At 45.5% G+C, this 23,035-nt stretch overlaps 1 protein-coding gene across 3 annotated transcripts in view; it reads left to right on the top strand.

Moving 5' to 3' along the window:
• Nucleotides 1–23,035, top strand: part of DTNB (dystrobrevin beta) — a 211,792-nt gene that overhangs the window by 61,878 nt on the left and 126,879 nt on the right. For all 3 annotated transcript variants that reach the window (XM_067470846.1, XM_067470778.1, XM_067470816.1), the window contains one exon: nucleotides 13,816–13,940. In XM_067470846.1, coding sequence (XP_067326947.1) covers nucleotides 13,816–13,940 — 125 coding nt within the window. The remainder of the gene's footprint in view (nucleotides 1–13,815; nucleotides 13,941–23,035) is intronic.

Consider the following 23,035-nt stretch of genomic DNA (forward strand, 5'->3'; position numbering starts at 1 on the left):
TGTCTTCTACCTCTGCTGTCTGTAGGTCTGACTGTAAACTGGCAGCTGAATCATAGAATCATAGAATCAAAGAGTCAGAAGAGACCTCCTGGGCCATCCAGTCCAACCCCATTCTGCCAAGAAGCAGGAATATTGCATTCAAATCACCCCTGACAGATGGCCATCCAGCCTCTGCTTCAAAGCTTCCAAAGAAGGAGCCTCCACCACACTCCCTCCGGGGCAGAGAGTTCCACTGCTGAACGGCTCTCACAGTCAGAAAGTTCTTCCTCATGTTCAGATGGAATCTCCTCTCTTGTAGTTTGAAGCCATTGTTCCACTGCGTCCTAGTCTCCAAGGAAGCAGAAAACAAGCTTGCTCCCTCCTCCTCCCTGTGGCTTCCTCTCACATATGTATACATGGCTATTATATCTCAGCCTTCTCTTCTTCAGGCTAAACATGCCCAGCTCCTTAAGCCGCTCCTCATAGGGCTTGTTCTCCAGACCCTTGATCATTTTAGTCGCCCTCCTCTGGACACATTCCAGCTTGTCAATATCTCTCTTGAATTGTGGTGCCCAGAATTGGACACAATATTCCAGATGTGGTCTAACCAAAGCAGAATAGAGCATGGGTAGCATTACTTCCTTAGATCTAGACACTATGCTCCTCTTGATGCAGGCCAAAATCCCACTGGCATTTTTTTGGCTGAGAGCAGGGAGAGAGCTGAGGCCCAGATCCTCCAGCTTTGATTTACTTATTATTGTGTTTATTGCGGAGGAGAAATGTATTGACTTCTAAGAGAGAGTCACAACTGCTTAGCAAGCTCTCCTTCGTTTTGGTTTTCCACCCCTCTTTGCTCTTCTCCGAAGCCACTTACAACAAATTGGCCCGGGGGGGGGGGGGGGGGGGAGAAGAGACGTTGCAAGGAATTGACAACATGCAAAATAAAATTAAATGATTGAGGCAATTAGATAATAGAAAAAATGAAAAACAGAGTCAAACATACAGTACTATAAAAAGCATGCAGATTTACACACACGTACATAACTGTTACCAAGTTCAAGTTCACTGTTTCAGTGAGATATATTTATTTATTTAAAAGATGTATATTCCGGCCTTCTCACCCCGAAGGGGACTCAGGACACAGATGACCGTCCTGATCATCTGCATCAAATCTAATTGGCCTGGTCATCATTCCTATTGCTGCTTTATTACCCTGTCCCAAAAGCTTGGTCCCACAGCCAAGTTTTGACCATCCTTCTGAAGGACAGGAGGGAGGGGGCCGACCTGATCTCACCAGGAAGGGAGTTCCATAGCTGGGGAGCAATCACCGAGAAGGCCCCGTCTCTCATCCCCACCAATCAGGCTTGTGACAATGGCGGGGTGGAGAGCAGGGCCTCCCCGGAGGATCTTATTTATTTATTATTTATTTTTGAACTTTTTTACCCCGCCCTTCTCAACCCCTGGGGGGACTCAGGGCGGCTTCCAATTGGCAATAATTCAATGCCGCATCATAAAATACAGAATAACAAATATAACAATTAAACATGAACATTAATAAATAAAGATTAAAACAGTATACTTACACTCTGATTAGCTATTTCCCGTCTGGTGGCTGTTTAGCTAGCCATCTACTAATGAATACTTCACTTGACTTATCCAAATCCTCTTCCATGCCATAGTCAACATTATCAATTGTCCTTTAACCTGATTGCCCCCGGTGGCGCAGTGGATTGAATCCCTGTGCCGGCAGGACTGAAGACCGACAGGTCACAGGTTCGAATCCGGGGAGAGGCGGATGAGCTCCCTCTATCAGCTCCAGCTCCTCATGCGGGGACATGAGAGAAGCCTCCCACAAGGATGATAAAAACATCAAATCATCTGGGCGTCCCCTGGGCAACGTCCTTGCAGACGGCCAATTCTCTCACAACAGGAGCGACTTGCAGTTTCTCAGGTCGCTCCTGACACGACAAAAAAACCCCCCAAAAAACCTGATTGCCCGAAGGCCTGGTCCCACAGCCACATTTTAACCTTTTTTCTAAAGGTGAGGAGGGATGACGATGACCTAATTTCCCCAGGGAGCAAATTCCATAGGCAGGGGGCCACCACCGAGAAGGCCCTGTCCCTCGTCCCTGCCAAGCATGTTTGAGACAAAGGCAGAGCTGAGAGCAGGGCCTCCCCAGACGATCTTAAGCTCTGAGGTGGGACGTAGAAGGAGATACGTTCAGACAGGTACGCTGGACCAGAGCCGTATAGGGTTTTATAGGTCTTAATCTCCATGATGGTTCATAGGGGGAGATGTGTTTGGACAGGTCATTTTGGGTGGGGGCGTTGAGGGCTTTATAGGCCAAAGCCAACACTTTGAATTGTGCCCGGTAACAAACTGGCAGCCAGTGGAGCTGGCACAACATGGGAGTTGTGTGCTCCCTGTGTGTCGCCCCAATTAATTAACCTGGCTGCCTCTCGTTGGACTATTTGAAGCTTCCAAGCAGTCTTCAAAGGCAACCCCACGTAGAGCACGTTGCAGTAGTCTAACCCGGATGCAACGAGAGTGTGGACCACCATGGCCAAGTCTGACTTCCAAAGGTACGGGCACAGCTGGTGCACAAGTTTTAATTGTACAAAAGCCCCCCTAGCCACCGCTGCAACCTGGGATTCCAGGCTCAGTGATGAGTCCAGGAGGACCCCCAAGCTGCAAGCCTGTGCCTTCAAGGGGAGTGTGACCCCATCCAGCACAGGCTGTGACTCTATACTCTGTTTGGCCTTGCGACTGACCAGGACGACCTCTGTCTTGTCTGGATTCAACTTCAATTTGCTCGCCCTCACCCAGACCGTTACAGTGGCCGGGCACCAGTTCAGGACTTGGACAGCCTCCTTAGCATCTGGAAATGAGTGATAGACTTGGGTGTCATCTGCGTACAAATGGCATCGGACTCCAAACTTCCGAATGATCTCATCCAGCAGCTTCATGTAGATGTTAAACAATATGGGATTTCTGCAGCTATTCATCACCAAAGTCCTTTTGAAACAAAAATTGCAGCAACAACAACATTTTATTATGGTCCAAAGACCCTTGTTGCACCATAGGCATACAAAGTATGCAGGTAATGGGATTAAGCAACAAAAATGGGCGAAACGCCAGGAGAGAATGCCTCTAGACCATGGCCATACAGCCCGAAAAAACCTACAACAACCCAACAAAAATAGGTCTTGAGTTTCGCTGCCCAAAGGAAAGCAGGGCGGATCCCCTCCGGCTCCTCCTCTTCCTCCAGCAGGGGGCAGGAGTGGTCCAAATCCAGGTTGTAGCATCTTGTTTTTCCACCTCTGGGTGGGATTTGGGATCTCGGAACAGGTAAAGCACTCCCTTTCCTCCACCTCATTCTGTTTTCAGCCTGCAGCAGTTTTGCTAATGGAGGGTTGGGTGCAAGACTCGTAACCCTTGCATGGACCAGAAATAAAGAGAGGTGTTTAGTCATCCTTAATATTAATAATTCTTATAGAGACCTCTTCTCCAAAATGACAATATATGCTGATTTGTTTTTTCCCTTTTCCTTGACAAATAATATATAATATTATAATGTAATACAATATAATACTACTACTACTACTAATAATAATAATATGATATAATTATATATTTATATTACATGTAATATTTCTAATAATATTACAATATAATGATGTAGTACAATATAGTAATATTTAATACTGATATTGTACTATGCTAATAATATAATATAATATATTTATAATATTATAGTGTAATACAATATAATACTAATAATAATAATATGATATTATAATTATATATTAATATTACATGTAATATTACTAATAATATTACAATATAATGAAGTAGTATTTATTTATTTATTTATTTGGTTTACTTCTACCCCGCCCTTCTCACCCCGAAGGGGATTCAGGGCGGCTTACAAAAACAAGGCACAATTCGATGCCCGTATCATACAACAGTAATAAAACAAAATAGCATAAATTAGCAATCAAACCACAATTATACATTACATCTATAAACCGATAAAACCAATAAGACCAATAAAAATTCATACAAATCAATACAAACCAATTTCTCCTTGTTGCCGGTCAGCGTTCGCTATCTCATAGTTCAAATTCCAATTCCACAATTGTCAGTCCTGTCAGTCCTATTCGTCTGGTTGTCCTTATCTAGTTATCAGATTGCCCGAAGGCCTGGTCCCATAACCACGTCTTCACCCTCCTCCTGAAGGAGAGGAGGGATGTTGATGCCCTAATTTCCCCCAGGAGTGAGTTCCACAGGTGAGGGGCCACCACTGAGAAGGCCCTGCTCCTCGTCCCCACCTGCCTCACTTGGGATAGTGGTGGGGTCGAGAGCAGGGACCCCTCAGATGATCTCAAATGGGACGTAGACGGAGATACGTTTGGACAGATACACTGGACCGGAACCGTACAGGGTTTTGTAGGTCAAAACCAGCACCTTGAATTGTGCTCGGAACTGAATCGGCAGCCAGTGGAGCTGACACAGCAGAGGGGTGGTGTGCTCCCTGTATGTCGCTCTGGTGAGCAATCTGGCTGCCGCTCGCTGGACCAGTTGAAGTTTCTGAACAGTCTTCAAGGGCAACCCCACGTAGAGTGCGTTGCAGTAGTCTATTCAGGATGTAACAAGAGCGTGGACCACTGTGGCCAGATCAGACTTCCCAAGGTACGGGCGCAACTGGTGCACAAGTTTTAACTGTGCGAATACTCCCCTGACCACCGACGAAACCTGGGGTTCCAGGCTCAGTGATGACTCCAGGATCATTCCCAAGCTGCGAACCTGCGTCTTCAGGGGGAGTGTGACCCCATCCAGCACAGGCTGTAACTCTATGCCCTGTTTGGCCTTACGACTGACCAGGAGGACCTCTGTCTTGTCTGGATTCAATTTCAATTTGTTAGCTCTCATCCAGTCCGACACAGCGGCCAAGCACCGGTTCAATATAGTACAATATAGTAATATTTAATACTGATATTGTACTATGCTAATAATATATATTGTATGTATATATATCTTGTAAGCCGCTCTGAGTCCCCTTCAGGGTGGGAAGGGCGGCATATAAATGTCATAAATAAATATATAAATATATTCTAGGAATTTGCCCCATATTGCGTTAAAATATTTTATTTTCATTAATCCCCTCCTTTTTTTGCATTTTGTTTCACAAGTCAGTTTATCCTCGTATCTTTCAAGTTTGGTGGAAGACAGTTTACATGCGTCACCGTTGTTGTCGTTATCATCATCATCATCCTTTGCTAACAATAACAGATTAAACACCTGGAAATACTTTGTATTGTCAAAGGCTTTCATGGCCGGAATCACTGGGTTGTTGTAGGTTTTTCAGGCTATATGGCCATGGTCTAGAGGCATTCTCTCCTGACGTTTCGCCTGCATCTATGGCAAGCATCCTCAGACGTCACAAAACTCATAAGAATCATAACCCATCTAAAACACAGACATGTGCCTTTCATCTCAAGAACAGAGAAGCAGCCCGAGCTCTGAAGATCACCTGGGAAGGAATCCCACTGGAGCATTGCAGCGCACCCAAATCCCTGGGAGTCACCCTGGACCATGCTCTGACCTACAAGAAGCACTGCCTGAACATCAAGCAAAAAGTGGGTGCTAGAAACAATATCATACGAAAGCTGACTGGCACAACCTGGGGATCACAACCAGATACAGTGAAGACATCTGCCCTTGCGCTGTGCTACTCTGCTGCTGAGTATGCATGCCCAGTGTGGAACACATCTCACCATACTAAAGCAGTGGATGTGGCTCTTAATGAGACATGCCGCATTATCACGGGGTGTCTGTGCCCTACACCACTGGAGAAATTACACTGCTTAGCCGGTATTGCCCCACCTGACATCCGCCGGGAAGTAACAGCCAATAGTGAAAGGACCAAGGCAGAGACATCTCCAGCTCATCCCCTGATTGGGTATCAGCCAGCACGCCAACGACTTAAATCTAGAAATAGTTTTCTAAGATCTACAGAGACACTCGCTGGAACACCTCAGCAAGCGAGAGTCCAAAAGTGGCAGGCTCAAACCCAGCACCTCAACCAATGGCTGATACCAAATGAGAGACTCCCTCCTGGGCACACAGAAGACTGGGCGACTTCGAAGGCATTGAACAGACTGAGCTCTGGCACCACGAGATGCAGAGCCAACCTTCAGAAATGGGGCTACAAAGTAGAATCCTCGACATGCGAGTGTGGAGAAGAACAAACCACTGACCACTTGCTGCAATGCAACCTGAGCCCTGCCACATGCACCAGGGAGGACCTTCTTGCAGCAACACCGGAAGCACTCCAAGTGGCCAGATACTGGTCAAAGGACATTTAACCAGCTACCAAACTCACAAGTTGTGTATTTTTCTGTTTGTTTGCTTTCTTCTGTTAGACTAGTTGTTCTGACACAACAACAACAACAAAAATAAGAATCATTTATATAGCATCGCCAGAATACATGGGGCTTGGCAAAGCAAAACAAGACAACACAGCCCGCCCTGTCAAAGGCTTACCATATGCTGTGTGTGTGTTTCTGCTTCAAGACCCTTCTTTTTGAGGGTTTCTTGGGAAACGCGGTTTTGTCAGGGTTTTCTTCTCTCAGAAACATACTACTGAAATACAACCTATATTGTCATAATACCCAACAATACAACCTCCTTTCCTATATACCGCTGTAATACCACTTACAGTATCTGATAGTCAGCTTTCTCGTCTTTTGAGGTCATTTTGAATCCTGATCCTGTCCTCTGGAGTATTAGCTCTTCCTCCTCATTTACCTGTGCAAAAGCCCTTGGAGATAGATAGATAGATAGATAGATAGATAGATAGATAGATAGATAGATAGATGAAATCATGACACTTCTTCCTGTTTAAAGCATAGTTTTTCACTAAAACTATTTCCACTAATTACTATTGTATTTATTTATTTGTTTATTATATTTACTTATACCCCTCCTTATCTCTCACCTCCCAACAAAGGATTACCCCAGTAAGGAAGCAGCCAGGCTTTGAAGCTACAAGGCTATTCTGTGCTCATCAAGCTGGCCAATTGCAACATTTACACTTGCCTCAAACAGACAAGAGTTCTTTCTCCCACCCTGGACATTATTCCACAGATATATATAGAATCATAGAATCAAAGGGTTGGAAGAGACCTCATGGGCCATCATCCAGTCCAACCCCATTCTGCCAAGAAGCAGGAATATTGCATTCAAATCACCCCTGACAGATGGCCATCCAGCCTCTGTTTAAATCCCACTTGCCTAGTTTCCAACGGATCTCCCAAGCTCTGAGGATTCCTGCCACAGATGTAGGATTTTCTGCATGCCCTATCCCTCTCCAAAATTGGGTTGTGGTAGGTTTTTCGGGCTGTATGGCCATGGTCTAGAGGCATTCTCTCCTGACGTTTTGCCTGCATCTATGGCAAGCATCCTCAGAGGTAGTGAGGTCTGTTGGAATTAGGACAATGGGTTTATATATCTGTGGAATTACCAGGGTGGGACAAAGGACTCTTGTCTGCTGGAGCTAAGTGTGAATGTTTCAACTGACCACCTTGATTAGCATTTGATTGCCTGACTGTGCCTGAAGCAAACTTTTGTTGAGAGGTAATTAGATGTCCCTGCCTGCTTCCTCTCTGTTGTTGTGCTGTTGCAATCTTAGAGTTTTTTTAAATACTGGTAGCCAGATTTTGTTCATTTTCATGGTTTCCTCCTCTTCAAAATTTCTATCCTGTTTATATGTCACCTGGTCGCGCTTATTATTATTATTATTATTATTATCATTATTTTAAATTAATTAGTACAAATGGCCCTGCCATAGGTTTTTAAACGTCGTTGTGTTATTGTTAATGTTTATTGCTATTTTCTGTTTATGTATTTATTTATTGTTGTATGACTGTTGCTATGTTTTATTGTTGTATTGTGGGCTTGGTCTCATGTAAGCGGTTTACAAATAAAATTTAATAATAATAATAATAATAATAATAGGTGAAATGTCAGGAGAGAGTGCTTCTGGAACATGGCCATACACCCTGGAAAACTTTCAGCAACCCAATTATTCTGGCCATGAAAGCCTTCAACAACACCTTTCAATACAATTTAACACCCCAAAAATATACAGACATCAAAATAGAATTAAACATCAATGATATTAATTAAAAATTACCAGTTAAAATCCATAAAACTGATCGAAAATATCTTCAAAGCTGAAATCACTTCACCCTGGACTTGATCTTTAACCACGACTTCTTTAGTCACCGTAAAGTCTGTCTCTTTCTCAGTTCATGCCATACTGCCCTGTTTACCCAGAATCATGGAATCCCAGTGATGGAAGGGACCACTTAAGGCCATCCAGTCCAATTTCCTCCTTCTGCTGGACTTTTGATGTTTGTGGTGGCCCTTCCCTGGACATAGAATCATAGAATCCTAGAATCAAAGAGTTGGAAGAGACCTCCTGGGCCATCCAGTCCAACTCCATTCTGCCAAGAAGCAGGAATGTTGCATTCAAATCACCCCTGACAGATGGCCATCCAGCCTCTGTTTCAAAGCTTCCAAAGAAGGAGCCTCCACCACACTCCAGGGCAGAGAGTTCCACTGCTGAATGGCTCTCACAGTCAGGAAGTTCTTCCTCGTGTTCAGATGGAATCTCCTCTCTTGTAGTTTGAAGCCATTGCTCCATTGCGTCCTAGTCTCCAGGGAAGCAGAAAGGAAGCTTGCTCTCTCCTCCTTCCTGTGGCTTCCCCTCACATATTAATCTCTGGCTCTCATCATGTCTCCTCTCAGCCTTCTCTTCTTCAGGCTAAACATGCCCAGCTCCTTAAGCCACTCCTCATAGGGCTTGTTCTCCAGACCCTTGATCATTTGAGTCGCCCTCCTCTGGACACATTCCAACTTGTCCTCTCCTCCCTGAATGGCTTTGTCTTTCTGAGGGTTTTCTGAAGAGGGCCCGGAAGCCCTGAAGAGTCACTTTGGCAGAACAAGCCCTTGACTCTCGTCTTTGGCTTTCATCCCTTCAAAGGAGGCTTCCTCTGAATGGGCCCTTTTGTAGGAACACAGCCTCTCAAGAGGAAGGAAGCCCTTTGAGTGCCAAGTGAATCCACAAGCCTCCTCAGCCGCAGTGAGCGCTTGGGTTGCATTAGGCTCCTTTTAGCCTTGCTTTCCTCTCCCTGCGCTGGAATGGACGTCCTCTCTTCTCTGTTGACCTTCAAGGATCCCTTTCCTTCCTACGAGGACATTGCCGTGCAGCCTGGCCTCAATCCCAGGGAAGATTCTGGAGCAGAGCATTGAAGAGGCAGCCTGCCATCACTCAGAAAGGAGTGCTGAGATTGCTAAAAGCCAACATGGATTTCTCAAAAACACAAAACTAACAAAATGAAGTTCAACAGGGACAAATGCAAGATACTCCACTTAGGCAGGAAAAACGAAATGCAAAGAGACAGGATGGGGGATGCCTCGCTCGAGAGCAGTACGTGTGAAAAGGATCTTGGAGTCCTCGTGGACAACAAGTTAAACATGAGCCAACAATGTGATGTGGCGGCAAAAAAAGCCAATGGGATTTTGGCCTGCATCAAGAGGAGCATAGTGTCTAGGTCCAAGGAAGTTATGCTCCCCATGCTCTATTCTGCCTTGGTTAGACCACACCTGGAATATTGTGTCCAATTCTGGGCACCACAATTCAAGAGAGATGTTGACAAGCTGGAATGTGTCCAGAGGAGGGCGACTAAGATGATCAAGGGTCTGGAGAACAAGCCCTATGAGGAGCAGCTTAAGGAGCTGAGCATGTTTAGCCTGAAGAAGAGAAGGCGGAGAGGAGACATGATTGCCATGTATAAATATGTGAGAAGAAGCCTCAGTATAGCTTGTTTACTGCTTCCTTGGAGACTAGGACGCGGAACAATGGCTTCAAACTACAAGAGAGGAGATTCGATCTGAACACGAGGAAGAACTTCCTGACTGTGAGAGCTGTTCAGCAGTGGAACTCTCTGCCCCGGAGTGTGGTGGAGGCTCCTTCTTTGGAAGCTTTTAAACAGAGGCTGGATGGCCATCTGTCAGGGATGATTTGAATGCAATATTCCTGCTTCTTGGCAGAATGGGGTTGGACTGGATGGCCCATAAGGCCTCTTCCAACTCTAGGATTCTATGATTCTATCATTCTATGAAGGTCTTCGACAAGGTCACCCATGACCTTCTGGCAAACAAACGAGTCAAATATGGGCTAAGCAAGGCTTGTGTTAGGTGGATCTGGAATAATGTGACCCACTCGTTCTGGTATGCAGCAGGTACTGGCTTGTTCAGTAGACTCTCCTCTACAGTTCCATTTTGGCAATTATGCTTGAAATTTCTCTCTGAGTGATACAACGGTTGTCCTGAACCAACCTGTCAACCTTTTGCTTGTGAAACTCAGTGGTTGCTGTCACAGGATGTCCAACAACAACAACAAAACTTTATTTATATACCGCTCTACCTCCCCAAGGGGACTCAGAGTAACATAGAATCCTAGAGTTGGAAGAGACCTCCTGGGCCATCATCCAGTCCAACCCCATTCTGCCAAGAAGCAGGAATATTGTATTCAAAGCACCCCTGACAGATGGCCATCCAGCCTCTGTTTAAAAGCTTCCAAAGAAGGAGCCTCCACCACACTCCAGGGCAGAGAGTTCCACTGCTGGACGGTTCTCACAGTCAGGAAGTTCTTCCTCATGTTCAGACGGAATCTCCTTTCAGATCTTGATTTTAGGAAGGTCTTCAACAAGGTCACCCATGACCTTCTGGCAAACAAACGAGTCAAATATGGGCTAAGCAAGGCTAGTGTTAGGTGGATCTGGAATAATGTGACCCACACGTTCTGGTATGCAGCAGGTACTGGCTTGTTCAGTAGACTCTCCTCTACAGTTCCATTTTGGCAATTATGCTTGAAATTTCTCTCTGAGTGATGCAACGATCGTCCTGAATCAATTTGTCAACCTTTTGCTTGTGAAACTCGGTGGTTGCTGTCACAGGACATCCAACTCTTTGTTTGTCATGCAAGTCAGATGTTCCCACCTCAACATCTTTAAACTTCCTCACCCAATGACACACAGTACTCACACCAACACAATCACCATAAACAGTTTATTGCATTCTCTGATGAATCTCCTTTGGGGTGACACCTTCTGCTATCAAGAATCAATGACTGCACGTTGCTTAAGTCACATTGACCGACTGTCTGTGCAGGGTTCCATACTTTGCACTTCTAACAACACAACAATTCAATGCTAAGGCTTCTCGCCAAAATGGAACTGTAGAGGAGAGTCTACTGAACAAGCCAGTACTTGGAAAGTACGATGAAATTTCACGTGCAAGTGTTCTTTCACAGAAATTATCATTGCAATCCTTTTTATTTGATTCAATGTCATGTTCCTCAAAGAAAGCAGACCAGAAATCCAGCCTTTGGTCATAAATGGAGACCAAGGGGGAGTGGGTGGCCAGTTTCAAGTTCCCGGGTGTCACTGTGAAGAAGGATCTAACCTGGGTCAGTGTTCATAGGGCAGCCTTGGTGAAGAGGACTCAGCAGAGACTGGACTGTCTGAGATTTCTGAGGAACCAACGACTGAATGGAAAACTGTTGGTGACTTTCTACCTCTGTGCTGTAGAGAGTGTCCTAACCAACTGCATCTGCACATGGTTTAGTAGTTGCACAGAGGCAGATAGGAAGGCGCCCCAAACTACAGGAAAGGAGAGTCCACCTGAACATTAGGAAGAACTTCCTAACGGTGAGAGAGAGCTGTTCAGCAGTGGAACTCTCTGCCCCAGAGCTTGGTGGAGGCTCCTTCTTTGGATGCTTTTAAGCAGAGACTGGATGGCCATCTGTGGGGGGTGTTTTGAAAGCGATTGTCCTGCTTCTTGGCAGAATGGGGTTGGACTGGATGGCCCAGGAGGTCTCTTCCAACTCTAGGATTCTAGGATTCTGCACAATCATTGGCTGCTCTCTTTCTCTCCTCCTTGAAGAACTTGATCAATCCCACAGCCTTAAGGAACCTCAGAGCATTCTTGGGGATCCATCTCACCTGGAATATTCTTTTTAAAAAAAAAAAATTATTACCTCCTGGCAGATGGTACAGGGTGACAAAGAAAAGGACAAACAGACGACTGAGAGGCATCTTTTATCCTAGAGCTGTGGCTATACTTTACCTCCATGGTTTTGCATTGATGTGGCATTGGGGGTTGTGGGTGGTGGTTGGGGTGTGGAGGGAAGGGTGTGTTGTTTTGCGATGTGTTCTGGGGAAGGCATGTAATTTTATTGCAAAACTAGCGGTCCCCTGCCAGGCGTTGCTGTGGCCCAGTCTGGTGATCTGGAAAATAAAGTAATGCGAAAGTTTTGGTTTTTAATATATGTAATTTCTGGATGCTTGTGAGTAAACAGTATTTGATTATGTTTTCTTACCCTGGTGAAGGGAGTTGGACTGGATATCCATCAGTATTTTCTATTGGTCATGGGAGTTCTGTGTGGGAGGTTTGCCCCAGTAACTACAACTCCCAAATGTCCCAAATGTCAAGGTCTATCCCCCCCCCCCCCCAACTCCATCTGTTTTCATATTTTAGCATATGGAATATTCATACCAAGTTTGGTCCAGATCCATCATTGTTTGAGTCCATGGTAGTCTCTGGATGTAGGTGGACTACAACTCCCAAACTCAAGGTCAATGCTCACCAAACCCTTCTAGTGTTTTCTGTTGGTCACGGGAGTCCAGTATGCCCTGGTTGGTTCAATTCTATCGTGCTCTTTGATTGTAGGTGAACTATAAATCCCAGCAATTACAACTCCCAAAAGACAAAATCAAATTTTTGAGTGAAGGACATACATTGGGTTGTTAGGTGTGCCCTGGTTGGTTCAATTCTATCATGCTATTTGATAGTACTATAAATCCCAGCAACTACAACTCCCAAAAGACAAAATCAAATTTTTGAGTGAAGGACAAACATTGGGTTTATCGTCGAAGGCTTTCATGGCTGGAATCACTAGGTTCTTGTGGGTTTTTTCGGGCTATAGAGCCATATTCTAGAGGCATTCTCTCCTGACGTTTCGCCTGCATCTATGGCAAGCATCCTCAGAGGTAGTGAGGTCTGTTGGAATTAGGACAATGGGTTTATATATCTGTGGAATGGCTGGGGTGGGGCAAAGAGCTCTTCTCTGCTGGAGCTAGGTGTGAATGTTTCAACTGACCACCTTCATTAGCATTTGAAGGCCTGGCTGAGCCTGGGAAAATGAACAAAATCTGGCTACCAGTATTAAAAAACTCTAAAATTACAACAGCAAAACAACAGAGAGGAAACAACCAGGCACAGATTAACACCTCCCAGCAACAGATTTTCCCAGGCTCAGGCAGGCCTTCAAATGCTAATGAAGGTGATCAGCTGAAACATTCACACCTAACTGCAGCAGGGAAGAGCTCCTTGCCCACCCCAGCCATTCCACAGATATATAAACCCATTGTCCTAATTCCAACAGACCTCACTACCTCTGAGGATGCTTGCCATAGATGCAGGCGAAACGTCAGGAGAGAATACCTCTAGAACATGGCTCTATAGCCCAAAAAAACCCACAAGAACCTATACATTGGGTTGTTAGGTGTATGCTGTCCAAATTTGGTGCTAATTCATCCAGTGGTTTATGAGTTCTGTTAATCCCACAAACGAACATTATATATGTTTTCATATAGATAGCACAGTGACAATAAAGCTATTCTATTCTATGTTATTCTATTCTACGGAGCGACTGTGCTCATAATGATGCCTGTCTCTGCTTTTGCTTCTGCCTGAAACCTTAGAAATCGCCTGCCAAGAAGCTGAGCCACGCCATCAGCAAGTCCCTGGGCTGCGTGCCCAGCCGGGAACCCCCGCACCCTGTCTACCCCGAGGAGCCCGAGAAGCCCCTGGACCTGGCCCACATCGTGTGAGTAGGACGCTATTGCCTATGATTCTGGGTGTTGAAGAATTGTTTCATTGGCCAGGCTAGGCATGGGGCAAATTTGGCCCTCCCTCCAGGTGTTTTGGACTTCCACAATTTCTAAGAGCTGGTAAGCTGTTAGGAATTGTGGGAGTTGAAGTCCAACACACCTGGAGGACCCAAGTTTGCTTATGTGTGGAAAGACTGGTATGAGAGTTGAATGAAAAATAATGCCTCTACCTCAACAGATGGCAGTACTGGTATGCAGCAGGTACTGGCTTGTTCAGTATACTCTCTTCTACAGTTCCATTTGGGCAGGAAGCCTTAGCATTGAACGGACCTTCGTTACTCCTCAACAGATGGCAGTACTGGTATGCAGGAGATACTGGCTTGTTCAGTAGACTCTCCTCTACAGTTCCATTTGGGCAGGAAGCCTTTTGGACTTCAACTCCCATAATTCCTAACAGAAGGTAGGCTGTTAGGAATTGTGGGAGTTGAAATCCAAAACACCTGGAGGACCCAAGTTTGCTTATGACTTGGATTTATTTGACTTTGAGAGATCAGATTTCTGATTGGTCTTTGTAGTACCCCCTTCTGTGGTGATGTGGGGATCCGTACGTTGGAATCTCCAAAATATTATTGTTTTTACAATGGTTGTGATGCAAGGACAATCTTCTGAAATTATGGACTATTGCTGATTATTATTTTAACTCTCTGTGTGTCCCTGAATGGTGAACCTATTTTCTGGCATTAATGATTACACAAGGGAACAACATTTGAAATATTTTCTGGTCCTGGTTTGAAAGTGTTATTTCCTTTTTAATTGTGCGACCCTTCCTTTGAAAGTAGTTGTTCTACTCTAGAAACTCTGTTTTTGCGGCTGCCGCAAACTAGGTTGAATTGGTTGAAACGCTATGAGATATTTATTATTTACTAGCAGTCCCCTGCCATGCGTTGCTGTGGCCCAGCCTGTGTATGTGTTTTGTATGTGTAAATATATTTGTGTAGATATTTATTTATTTGTCGTGTCAGAACAACCAGTCAAATTATATTACATTTCTAACAGAGCAAAGCAAACAAGCAGATTACAAAATTTGTGAGTATGAGAGTTGATTAAATGTCCTTTGACCAGTATCTGGCCCCTTGGAGTGCTTCTGGTGTTGCTGCAAGAAGGTCCTCCCTTGTGCATGTGGCAGGTCTCAGGGTGCATTGCAGCAGGTAGTCAGTGGTTTGCTCCTCTCCATACTCGCATGTCGAGGATTCTACTTTGTAGCCCCATTTCTGAAGGTTGGCTCTGCATCTCGTGGTGCCAGAGCGCAGTCTGTTCAGTGCCTTCCAAGTCGCCCAGTCCTCTGTGTGCCCAGGAGGGAGTCTCTCATTTGGTATCAGCCATTGGTTGAGGTTCTGGGTTTGAGCCTGCCACTTTTGGACTCTCGCTTGCTGAGGTGTTCCAGTGAGTGTCTCTGTAGATCTTAGAAAACTATTTCTTGATTTAAGTCATTGACGTGCTGGCTGATACCCAAACAGGGGATGAGCTGGAGATGTCACTGCTTTGGTCCTTTCACTATTGGCTGCTACTTCCCAGAGGATGTCAGGTGGTGCAATACCGGCTAGACAGTGTAATTTTTCCAGTGGTGTAGGGCGCAGGCACCCCGTGATAATGCGGCATGTCTCATTAAGAGCCACATCCACTGCTTTAGTGTGGTGAGATGTGTTCCACACTGGGCATGCATATTCAGCAGCAGAGTAGCATAGCACAAGGGCAGATGTCTTCACTGTATCTGGTTGTGATCCCCAGGTTGTACCAGTCAGCTTTCGTATGATGTTGTTTCTAGCACCCACTTTTTGCTTGATGTTCAGGCAGTGCTTCTTGTAGGTAAGAGCACGGTCCAGAGTGACTCCCAGATATTTAGGTGCGCTGCAACGATCCAGTGTAGATGTGTGTTTGCGTATCCTGGACTCTGACCTTGATCCTTGTCATCCTATTCTGGACTCTGTGATACCTTGAATCCATGATTCTGATTTCTAGACTGACCTCCTGGCTTGTGTTGGAGCTCAGCCTGTGTTTGTGTTAAAGGATCAGGATGCTTTGGGTGTGAGGAGTGATGACAATGAGTTTCAAGATGGCAATGGTCTGGTCAATGATACTGATGCGGAGAATGACCAGGAGATCCCTGTTCAAAGTACAGTTTCTCATGAGAATGTCCCTGAAGGGTGTGGGGATGATGGTGTGCTCCCTGAATTGCTACCAGAGAATTCCTATGATTTGAAGCTTGAAAACAGCTCGGCACCTGGCTCAGTTGCAGAAATGAATGAGCAAATACATAGATGGGAGAAGATTAATCAAAACAGAAGAGCCGAACAGTGGTTTCTGCATTCTTCCAGGCTCAGAGAGAGAAAGATAAGAGACTTGAATCTAAAGTCTGGTTTAGACCGGGACATGGTACTGAGACGGTCTTTGTCGCCTTAGTGGATGATCTGCGCCGGGAGCTAGACAGGGGGAGTGTGTCCCTGTTGGTGCTCCTGGACCTCTCAGCGGCCTTCGATACTGTCAACCACGGTATCCTTCTGGGGCGTCTTGCGGAAATGGGCCTCGGGGGCACTGTTCTACAGTGGCTCCGGTCATTTCTGGAGGGTCGCACCCAGAAGGTGTTATTGGGGGACACCTGTTCAACGCCACAGCCTTTGACTTGTGGGGTTCCACAGGGCTCTATACTGTCCCCCATGCTGTTTAATATCTACATGAAGCCACTGGGTCAGATCATCCGGAGTTTCGGGGTGCGGTGTCATCTGTACGCAGATGATGTCCAACTCTGTCACTCCTTCCCACCTGCGACTAAGGAGGCTGTCCAGGTCCTGAACCGGTGCTTGGCTGCTGTGACGGTCTGGATGGGGGCGAACAAACTGAAATTGAATCCAGACAAGACAGAGGTACTCCTGGTCAGTCGCAAGGCCAAACAGGGTATAGGGTTACAGCCTGTGCTGGATGGGGTCGCCCTCCCCTTGAAGGCGCAGGTTCGCAGCTTGGGTGTGATCCTGGATTCATCGTTGAGCCTGGACCCCCAGGTTTCAGCGGTGACCAGGGGAGCATTTGCACAGCTCAGGCTCGTGCGCCAGCTGCGCCCGTACCTTGGGAAGTCTGACTTGGCCACGGTAGTACACGCTCTGGTCACATCCCGCCTTGACTACTGCAACGCTCTCTACGTGGGGCTGCCCTTGAAGACGGCCCGGAAGCTCCAGCTAGTCCAGCGCGCGGCAGCCATGTTACTAACAGGAGCGGGACGCAGGGAGCATACAACGCCCTTGTTGTTCCAGCTCCACTGGCTGCCGATCTGCTACCGGGCCCAATTCAAGGTGCTGGTGTTGGCCTACAAAGCCCTAAACGGTTCCGGCCCAAAATATCTGTCTGACCGCATCTCTGCCTATGAGCCCACGAGGACTTTGAGATCGTCTGGGGAGACCCTGCTCTCGATCCCGCCTGCCTCACAGGCACGCCTGGCGGGGACTAGGGATAGGGCCTTCTCGGTGGTGGCCCCCCGGCTGTGGAACACCCTCCCTGTAGACATCAGACAGGCGCCCTCCCTTATGACATTCCGCAAGAGACTAAAGACGTGGTTGTTTGAGAAGGCGTTTGAGTAAGTGCTGCAACAATTGGCAATGACGACTGGAACGGAACATGGATAATTGAGATTTGGATTGTGATTCAATGATGAGACGTCGCGAATGATTTAGTATAATTGTATTATTGATAGTGATGTTGTTTATTGTTGTGTGATATTGCTTATGTTGTAAATTGTACCTGGTTTTATATGTTGTACACCGCCGTGAGTCGCCCTAGGGCTGAGAACGGCGGTCTACAAGTGCAGTAAATAAATAATAAATAAATAAATAAATAAATAAATAAAGCGAAACCAATTTCTGAGCACTTGGGGCATACCTTAATGAGGAGATAAACATCCCAAATACAGGATATGTAGTCAGATGAAGCATTGTTTGGAATCAAGTCAAGTTCTCGTCCTTGTTTCTTGGAAGCTTTGCTTGGAAAGATTCATGCTTAAGTGCCTTTGATTCATGGTTTTGATTCTTGGATTCTATGATTTTGTATTCATGCCTTGGATTCATGTTTCCAGGTTTCTTGGATTTTATTAGAGAAGTTTTTGCCTTTGTTTTCATGGACTTTGATGAAGGATTACCCTGGACTATTTTGTTCCAGCTTATCTTCCTACCTTATTGGATTTAAAGTGCTTTTTACTTTACTGCTTTTTAATTATCTTCAATAAAGGGATTGTTTTCCTACTCAACTGCATGGTGTTTAAAGTCAGAGGACTTTTCCAGGTCTGGAGTGCAACAGCTTGATTTATGGACTTGAATTTTGGTTTGTACCCTTGGTCTTGTTTTTGGAACTCTTGGCATCTGACTCTTGGACTGCAGCCTTGGCTACTGTTGGTTCTTGCTCCTGACTGGCTCTGAGTCCTCATCTGCATTACCTGGACTCTTGGCCTTGGCGGTGTTCATCATTACTCCGACTGTGTGCTACAATTCTGTTATTTTGGCCAGGCCTTGAAAGACTTAAGGCTTTGGTTTTCTTGGCTGACCTTATATTTGTCTACAGCAGACCTGGGCAAACTTCCTAACAGCCTACTGGACAAGGAGACTGTTAGGAATTGTGTGAGTTGAAGTCCAAAACACCTGTTTGACCATGCCTGTTCTAGGACGTGTGTTTGCCTTGGTAAAGCATCTTAAAGCTTGATTTTTGCACTTTCCTTGGGATCTCTTCATGATTTATTGCACTCATTGAGACTGAATCTCAGCTGTGTTCCTTTATTTCAGCCATATTGTTTCTGATGTTTATTATTGTGTTTGCTTTATATTTTATCTAATGATTTTATTGTCTGTGTTTTATTTGTAATTTTCTGGGCTTGTCCCATGTAAGCCGCTCCGAGTCCCCTTGGGGAGACAGTTGGTGGGATATAAAAATAAAGTTATTATTATTATTATTATTATTATTATTACCACCAATGACAGCTTGCTGATCTTACCTGTTGTGAAAGAGACCGTTTTAATACCACCGAATGCCACCAAATGTGAAGGTGCGTGGTAAACTTACTGCCACCTAATCTATGAGGGAAGCCGGGCAACGATCAATATCAGCCTAGGAGCTATTTTATAAAGGAACTGTTAATGACAAAAGGTTTTATTCAGTGGATAGCGTAGCGTTTACTGTCTCTGGCTGACTTCACTATTGCAGGCTGTTCAACTTAGGAGAAACTGTATCAGGCAAGACTTGAGGAAAACAGTAACAAGTTTATTTTAACAGGAGTATAATATGTTTAACTGTTTCTTCACAAGAGGCACAAATCTTGATGGTTACATTGGAAAGGTTTCATGAGTAATCTCAGGCACAGACTTCAAAACGTTTCACAGCAGGCACAGCAGGCTTAAACCCAGCCAAACCTTGATTCTTAATTTAGAATCAACAACCCCCTGTAGCTCTCTCACTACCGGGTCCTTCTCTGCAACCACTTTAGTCACCAATTGATTCCCTGAATCCCCACCCTGAGATTCAGTCTTTCCTATAGTACACCGGCTACAGACACATTCCCTGAATCTCTACCCAGAGACTCGGTCCTCTCAGTAGCTCACCGGCTTACTGACTGACTTTTTAAAACACCTGCCTCCTGAAGAGGCAGTTGGCTCCGCCCCTGTTGCTATGGCAACTCAGCTAACGCCAAGCCACCATTTCCAACAAAACATAATCCTCCATACTTACCATCCCTAAACTACCGTTTAAATTACACATAACCAAAGGAATAAAATTTACACATCGTTACACCTGTCCATGGCTGTCTGTCTTCCAGATCCTGCATTTCCCTCTGCAGAATTGGAAGGAAGAATGTGGCCCTTTTCTCCAGGTCTCCTTCCACACTGAATAATTTTTTCAGAAAAAGCAAAGTTTGGGGGAAACCAGGTTGTCGGTGGGAAAACAGGGAAGATTGCACTGGACTAAAGAGGTCCTACTCTGAGAGAAAAGGGGGCTACACACCCAACTAACTAACTAAATAATGCTTAGGTTCAGTTTGAGAGTTTAAACTCCCCAGAGAGGATGAAGCATGGTCTGATGGGTCTATTTAAAAAAGATTTAAGTCCTGTATTCTCTGGGTGAGTGAGTGAGAGAGCAAAGGAAGGAAGGAAGGAAGGAAGGAAGGAAGGAAGGAAGGAAGGAGAAAGGTAGCTATCATTTTTGTACAGATATTGCTAACTTCCTTATCTCATATGGGTATTTGCAACATGAAATCTTGAGGGACCTTTGTGGAAAGCATCTTCTTAGCCCTCCCTTGTTTCCATCCTAAATATCTCGTTGTCAGCTTAGATCAAACACATATAGGAAACACTGAACTAACATAAAGTAGCTGCACGCAATAACATCCTGCAGAAACTTACTGGCAGCGCATGGATTGCAGATCCAAAATTAATAAGGACATCAGCCCTGGCCTTGTCTGACTCAACTGCTGAGTATTCCTCCCATGTTTGGCATAGGACTGCCCATGCAAAGCAGGGGAACATAGCATTGAACAGAGCGTGCAGAATAATCACAGGATGTCTTAAACCTATACTCGTTGATAGACTCTATAAGCTAGCTGACATTGCCCCCCTGATGTGTGACAGGAGGTTGCTGCTAACTGTGAGAGAAGTAAGGTTGAACCCTGTGAAAGCCCCCCACTGCATGGCTACCAGCCTCCTCCCAGTAGACTCAAATCAAGGGAAAGCTTCATGAGAACCACCACTCCTCTTAACGTTCCCCCAGCAACACTGAGCGGCTAAACCAGGAAATCCCAATTGGATGGCCCCCTTGAGGGTCTTCCTCCAGGGGCAAACCAAGAATGGGCAACTTAGAAGTCCCTGAACAGACTCAGAAGCAGAGTGGGTAGATCAACTGGGCAAAATGGCATGGTCTAGAGCAGGGATCCTCAAACTAAGGCCCGGGGGCTGGATAAGGCCCTCTAAGATCATTTACCCGGCGCTCGCTCAGGGTCAACCTAAGTCTGAAACGACTTGAAAGCATACAACAACAACAGCAACAACAATCCTATTTATTGTTGAAGGCTTTCATGGCTGGAATCACTAAGTTCTTGTGGGTTTTTTCGGGCTGTATGGCCATGTTCTAGAGGCATTTCTCCTGATGTTTCGCCTGCATCTATGGCAAGCATCCTCAGAGGTAGTGAGGTCTGTTGGAACTGGGAAAAAGGGTTTATATATCTGTGGAATGACCAGGGTGAGACAAAGGACTTTTGTCAGTTGGGCTAGGTGTGTGAATGTTTCAATTGACCACCTTGATTAGCATACAATGGGCTGACTGTGCCTGGAGCAATCTCTTCTTGAAAGGTAATTAGATGTCCCTGCCTGTTTCCTCTCTGCTGTTTTTGCTGTTGCAATTTTAGAATTTTTTAATACTGGTAGCCAGATCTTGTTTATTTTCATGGTTTCCTCCTTTCTGTTGAAATTGTCCACATGCTTGTGGATTTCAATGGCTTCTCTGTGTAGTCTGACATGGTGGTTGTTGGTGTGGTCCAGCATTTCTGTGTTCTCAAATAATATGCTGTGTCCAGGCTGGTTCATCAGGTGCTCTGCTATGGCTGATCCTATTTCATTAGCCAAAAGCAGGCCCACACTTCCCATTGAAATACCAATAAGTTTATATTTGTTAAAATTGTTTTTCATTTTAATTTTTGTATTATTTTAAGTGGGTTTTCCCCACTACAAATAAGATACGTACAAACAGGGAGGAGGGAGAAAGCTTGTTTTCTGCTTCCTTGGAGACTAGGACGCGGAACAACGGCTTCAAACTACAAGAGAGGAGATTCCATCTGAACATGACAAGCCCTATGGAGAACAAGCCCTATGAGGAGCGGTTTAAGGAGCTGGGCATGTTTAGCCTGAAGAAGAGAAGGCTGAGAGGAGATATGATAGCCATGTCTAAATATGTGAGAGGAAGCCACAGGGAGGAGGGAACAAGCTTGTTTTCTGCCTCCTTGGAGACTAGGACGCAGAACAATGGCTTCAAACTACAAGAGAGGAGATTCCACCTGAACATGAGGAAGAACTTCCTGACTGTGAGAGCCGTTCAGCAGTGGAACTCTCTGCCCCGGAGTGTGGTGGAGGCTCCTTCTTTGGAAGCTTTTAAGCAGAGGCTGGATGGCCATTTGTCAGGGGTGCTTTGAATGCAATATTCCTACTTCTTGGCAGAATGGGGTTGGACTGGATGGCCCAGGAAGTCTCTTCCAACTCTAGAATTCCATGATTCTATGATTCTATGAACTGCTGAGTATGCCTGCCCTATTTGGCATAAATCTGCCCATGCAAAGCAGGTGAATATAGCATTGAATGAAACTTGCAGAATAATCACAGGATGTCTTAAACCTACACCTGTTGATAAACTCTACAAGGTAGCTTCTCTATGAGAGAAATAAGGTTTAACCCTGTGAAAGCCCCCCACTACATGGCTACCAGCCTCTTCCCAGTAGACTTAAATCAAGGGAAAGCTTTATGAGAATGACCTCTCCTCTTGGCGTCCCCCCAGCAACAGCAAGGGTCTCCCTCTGGGCAGCTAGACCAGGAAACCCCAACTGGATGCCCCCCCCCCCATGAGAGAGGGTCTTCCTCCAGGCTTAAACCAAGAATGGGCAACTTAGAAGTCCCTGAAGAGACTCAGAAGCAGAGTGGGCAGATCAAAAGACAACGTGGCAAAATGGCACGACCTAAAAGAATCCCACACCTTGTGTGACTGTGGAGCAGAACAGACAACTCCGCATCTGTATGCTTGTCCACTATGCCCTGCCTCACGCACAGAGGAAAAATTGAGGGAGGCTACAGACAATGCCGTCGCTGTTGCCCGTTTTGGTCAAAAGATATTTAGCCGCTTGTGCTCCTTCTATTTTTATCAATTTTATACTAATTTATGCAGTGCTTTACATACAAAATGAAATAAACAAGCCCCCCCCCTTGTTCTACAGACCACTTTGAAAAAGCACCTTGTGTCCCAGGTAGGTTGACCCCATCCAGAAAGTCCTAGCTACTAGTTTGTTGGGCTAGTAAGAGCCCAC

This window comes from Anolis sagrei, chromosome 1, assembly GCF_037176765.1.
Source record: "Anolis sagrei isolate rAnoSag1 chromosome 1, rAnoSag1.mat, whole genome shotgun sequence".
NCBI lineage: Eukaryota > Metazoa > Chordata > Lepidosauria > Squamata > Dactyloidae > Anolis > Anolis sagrei.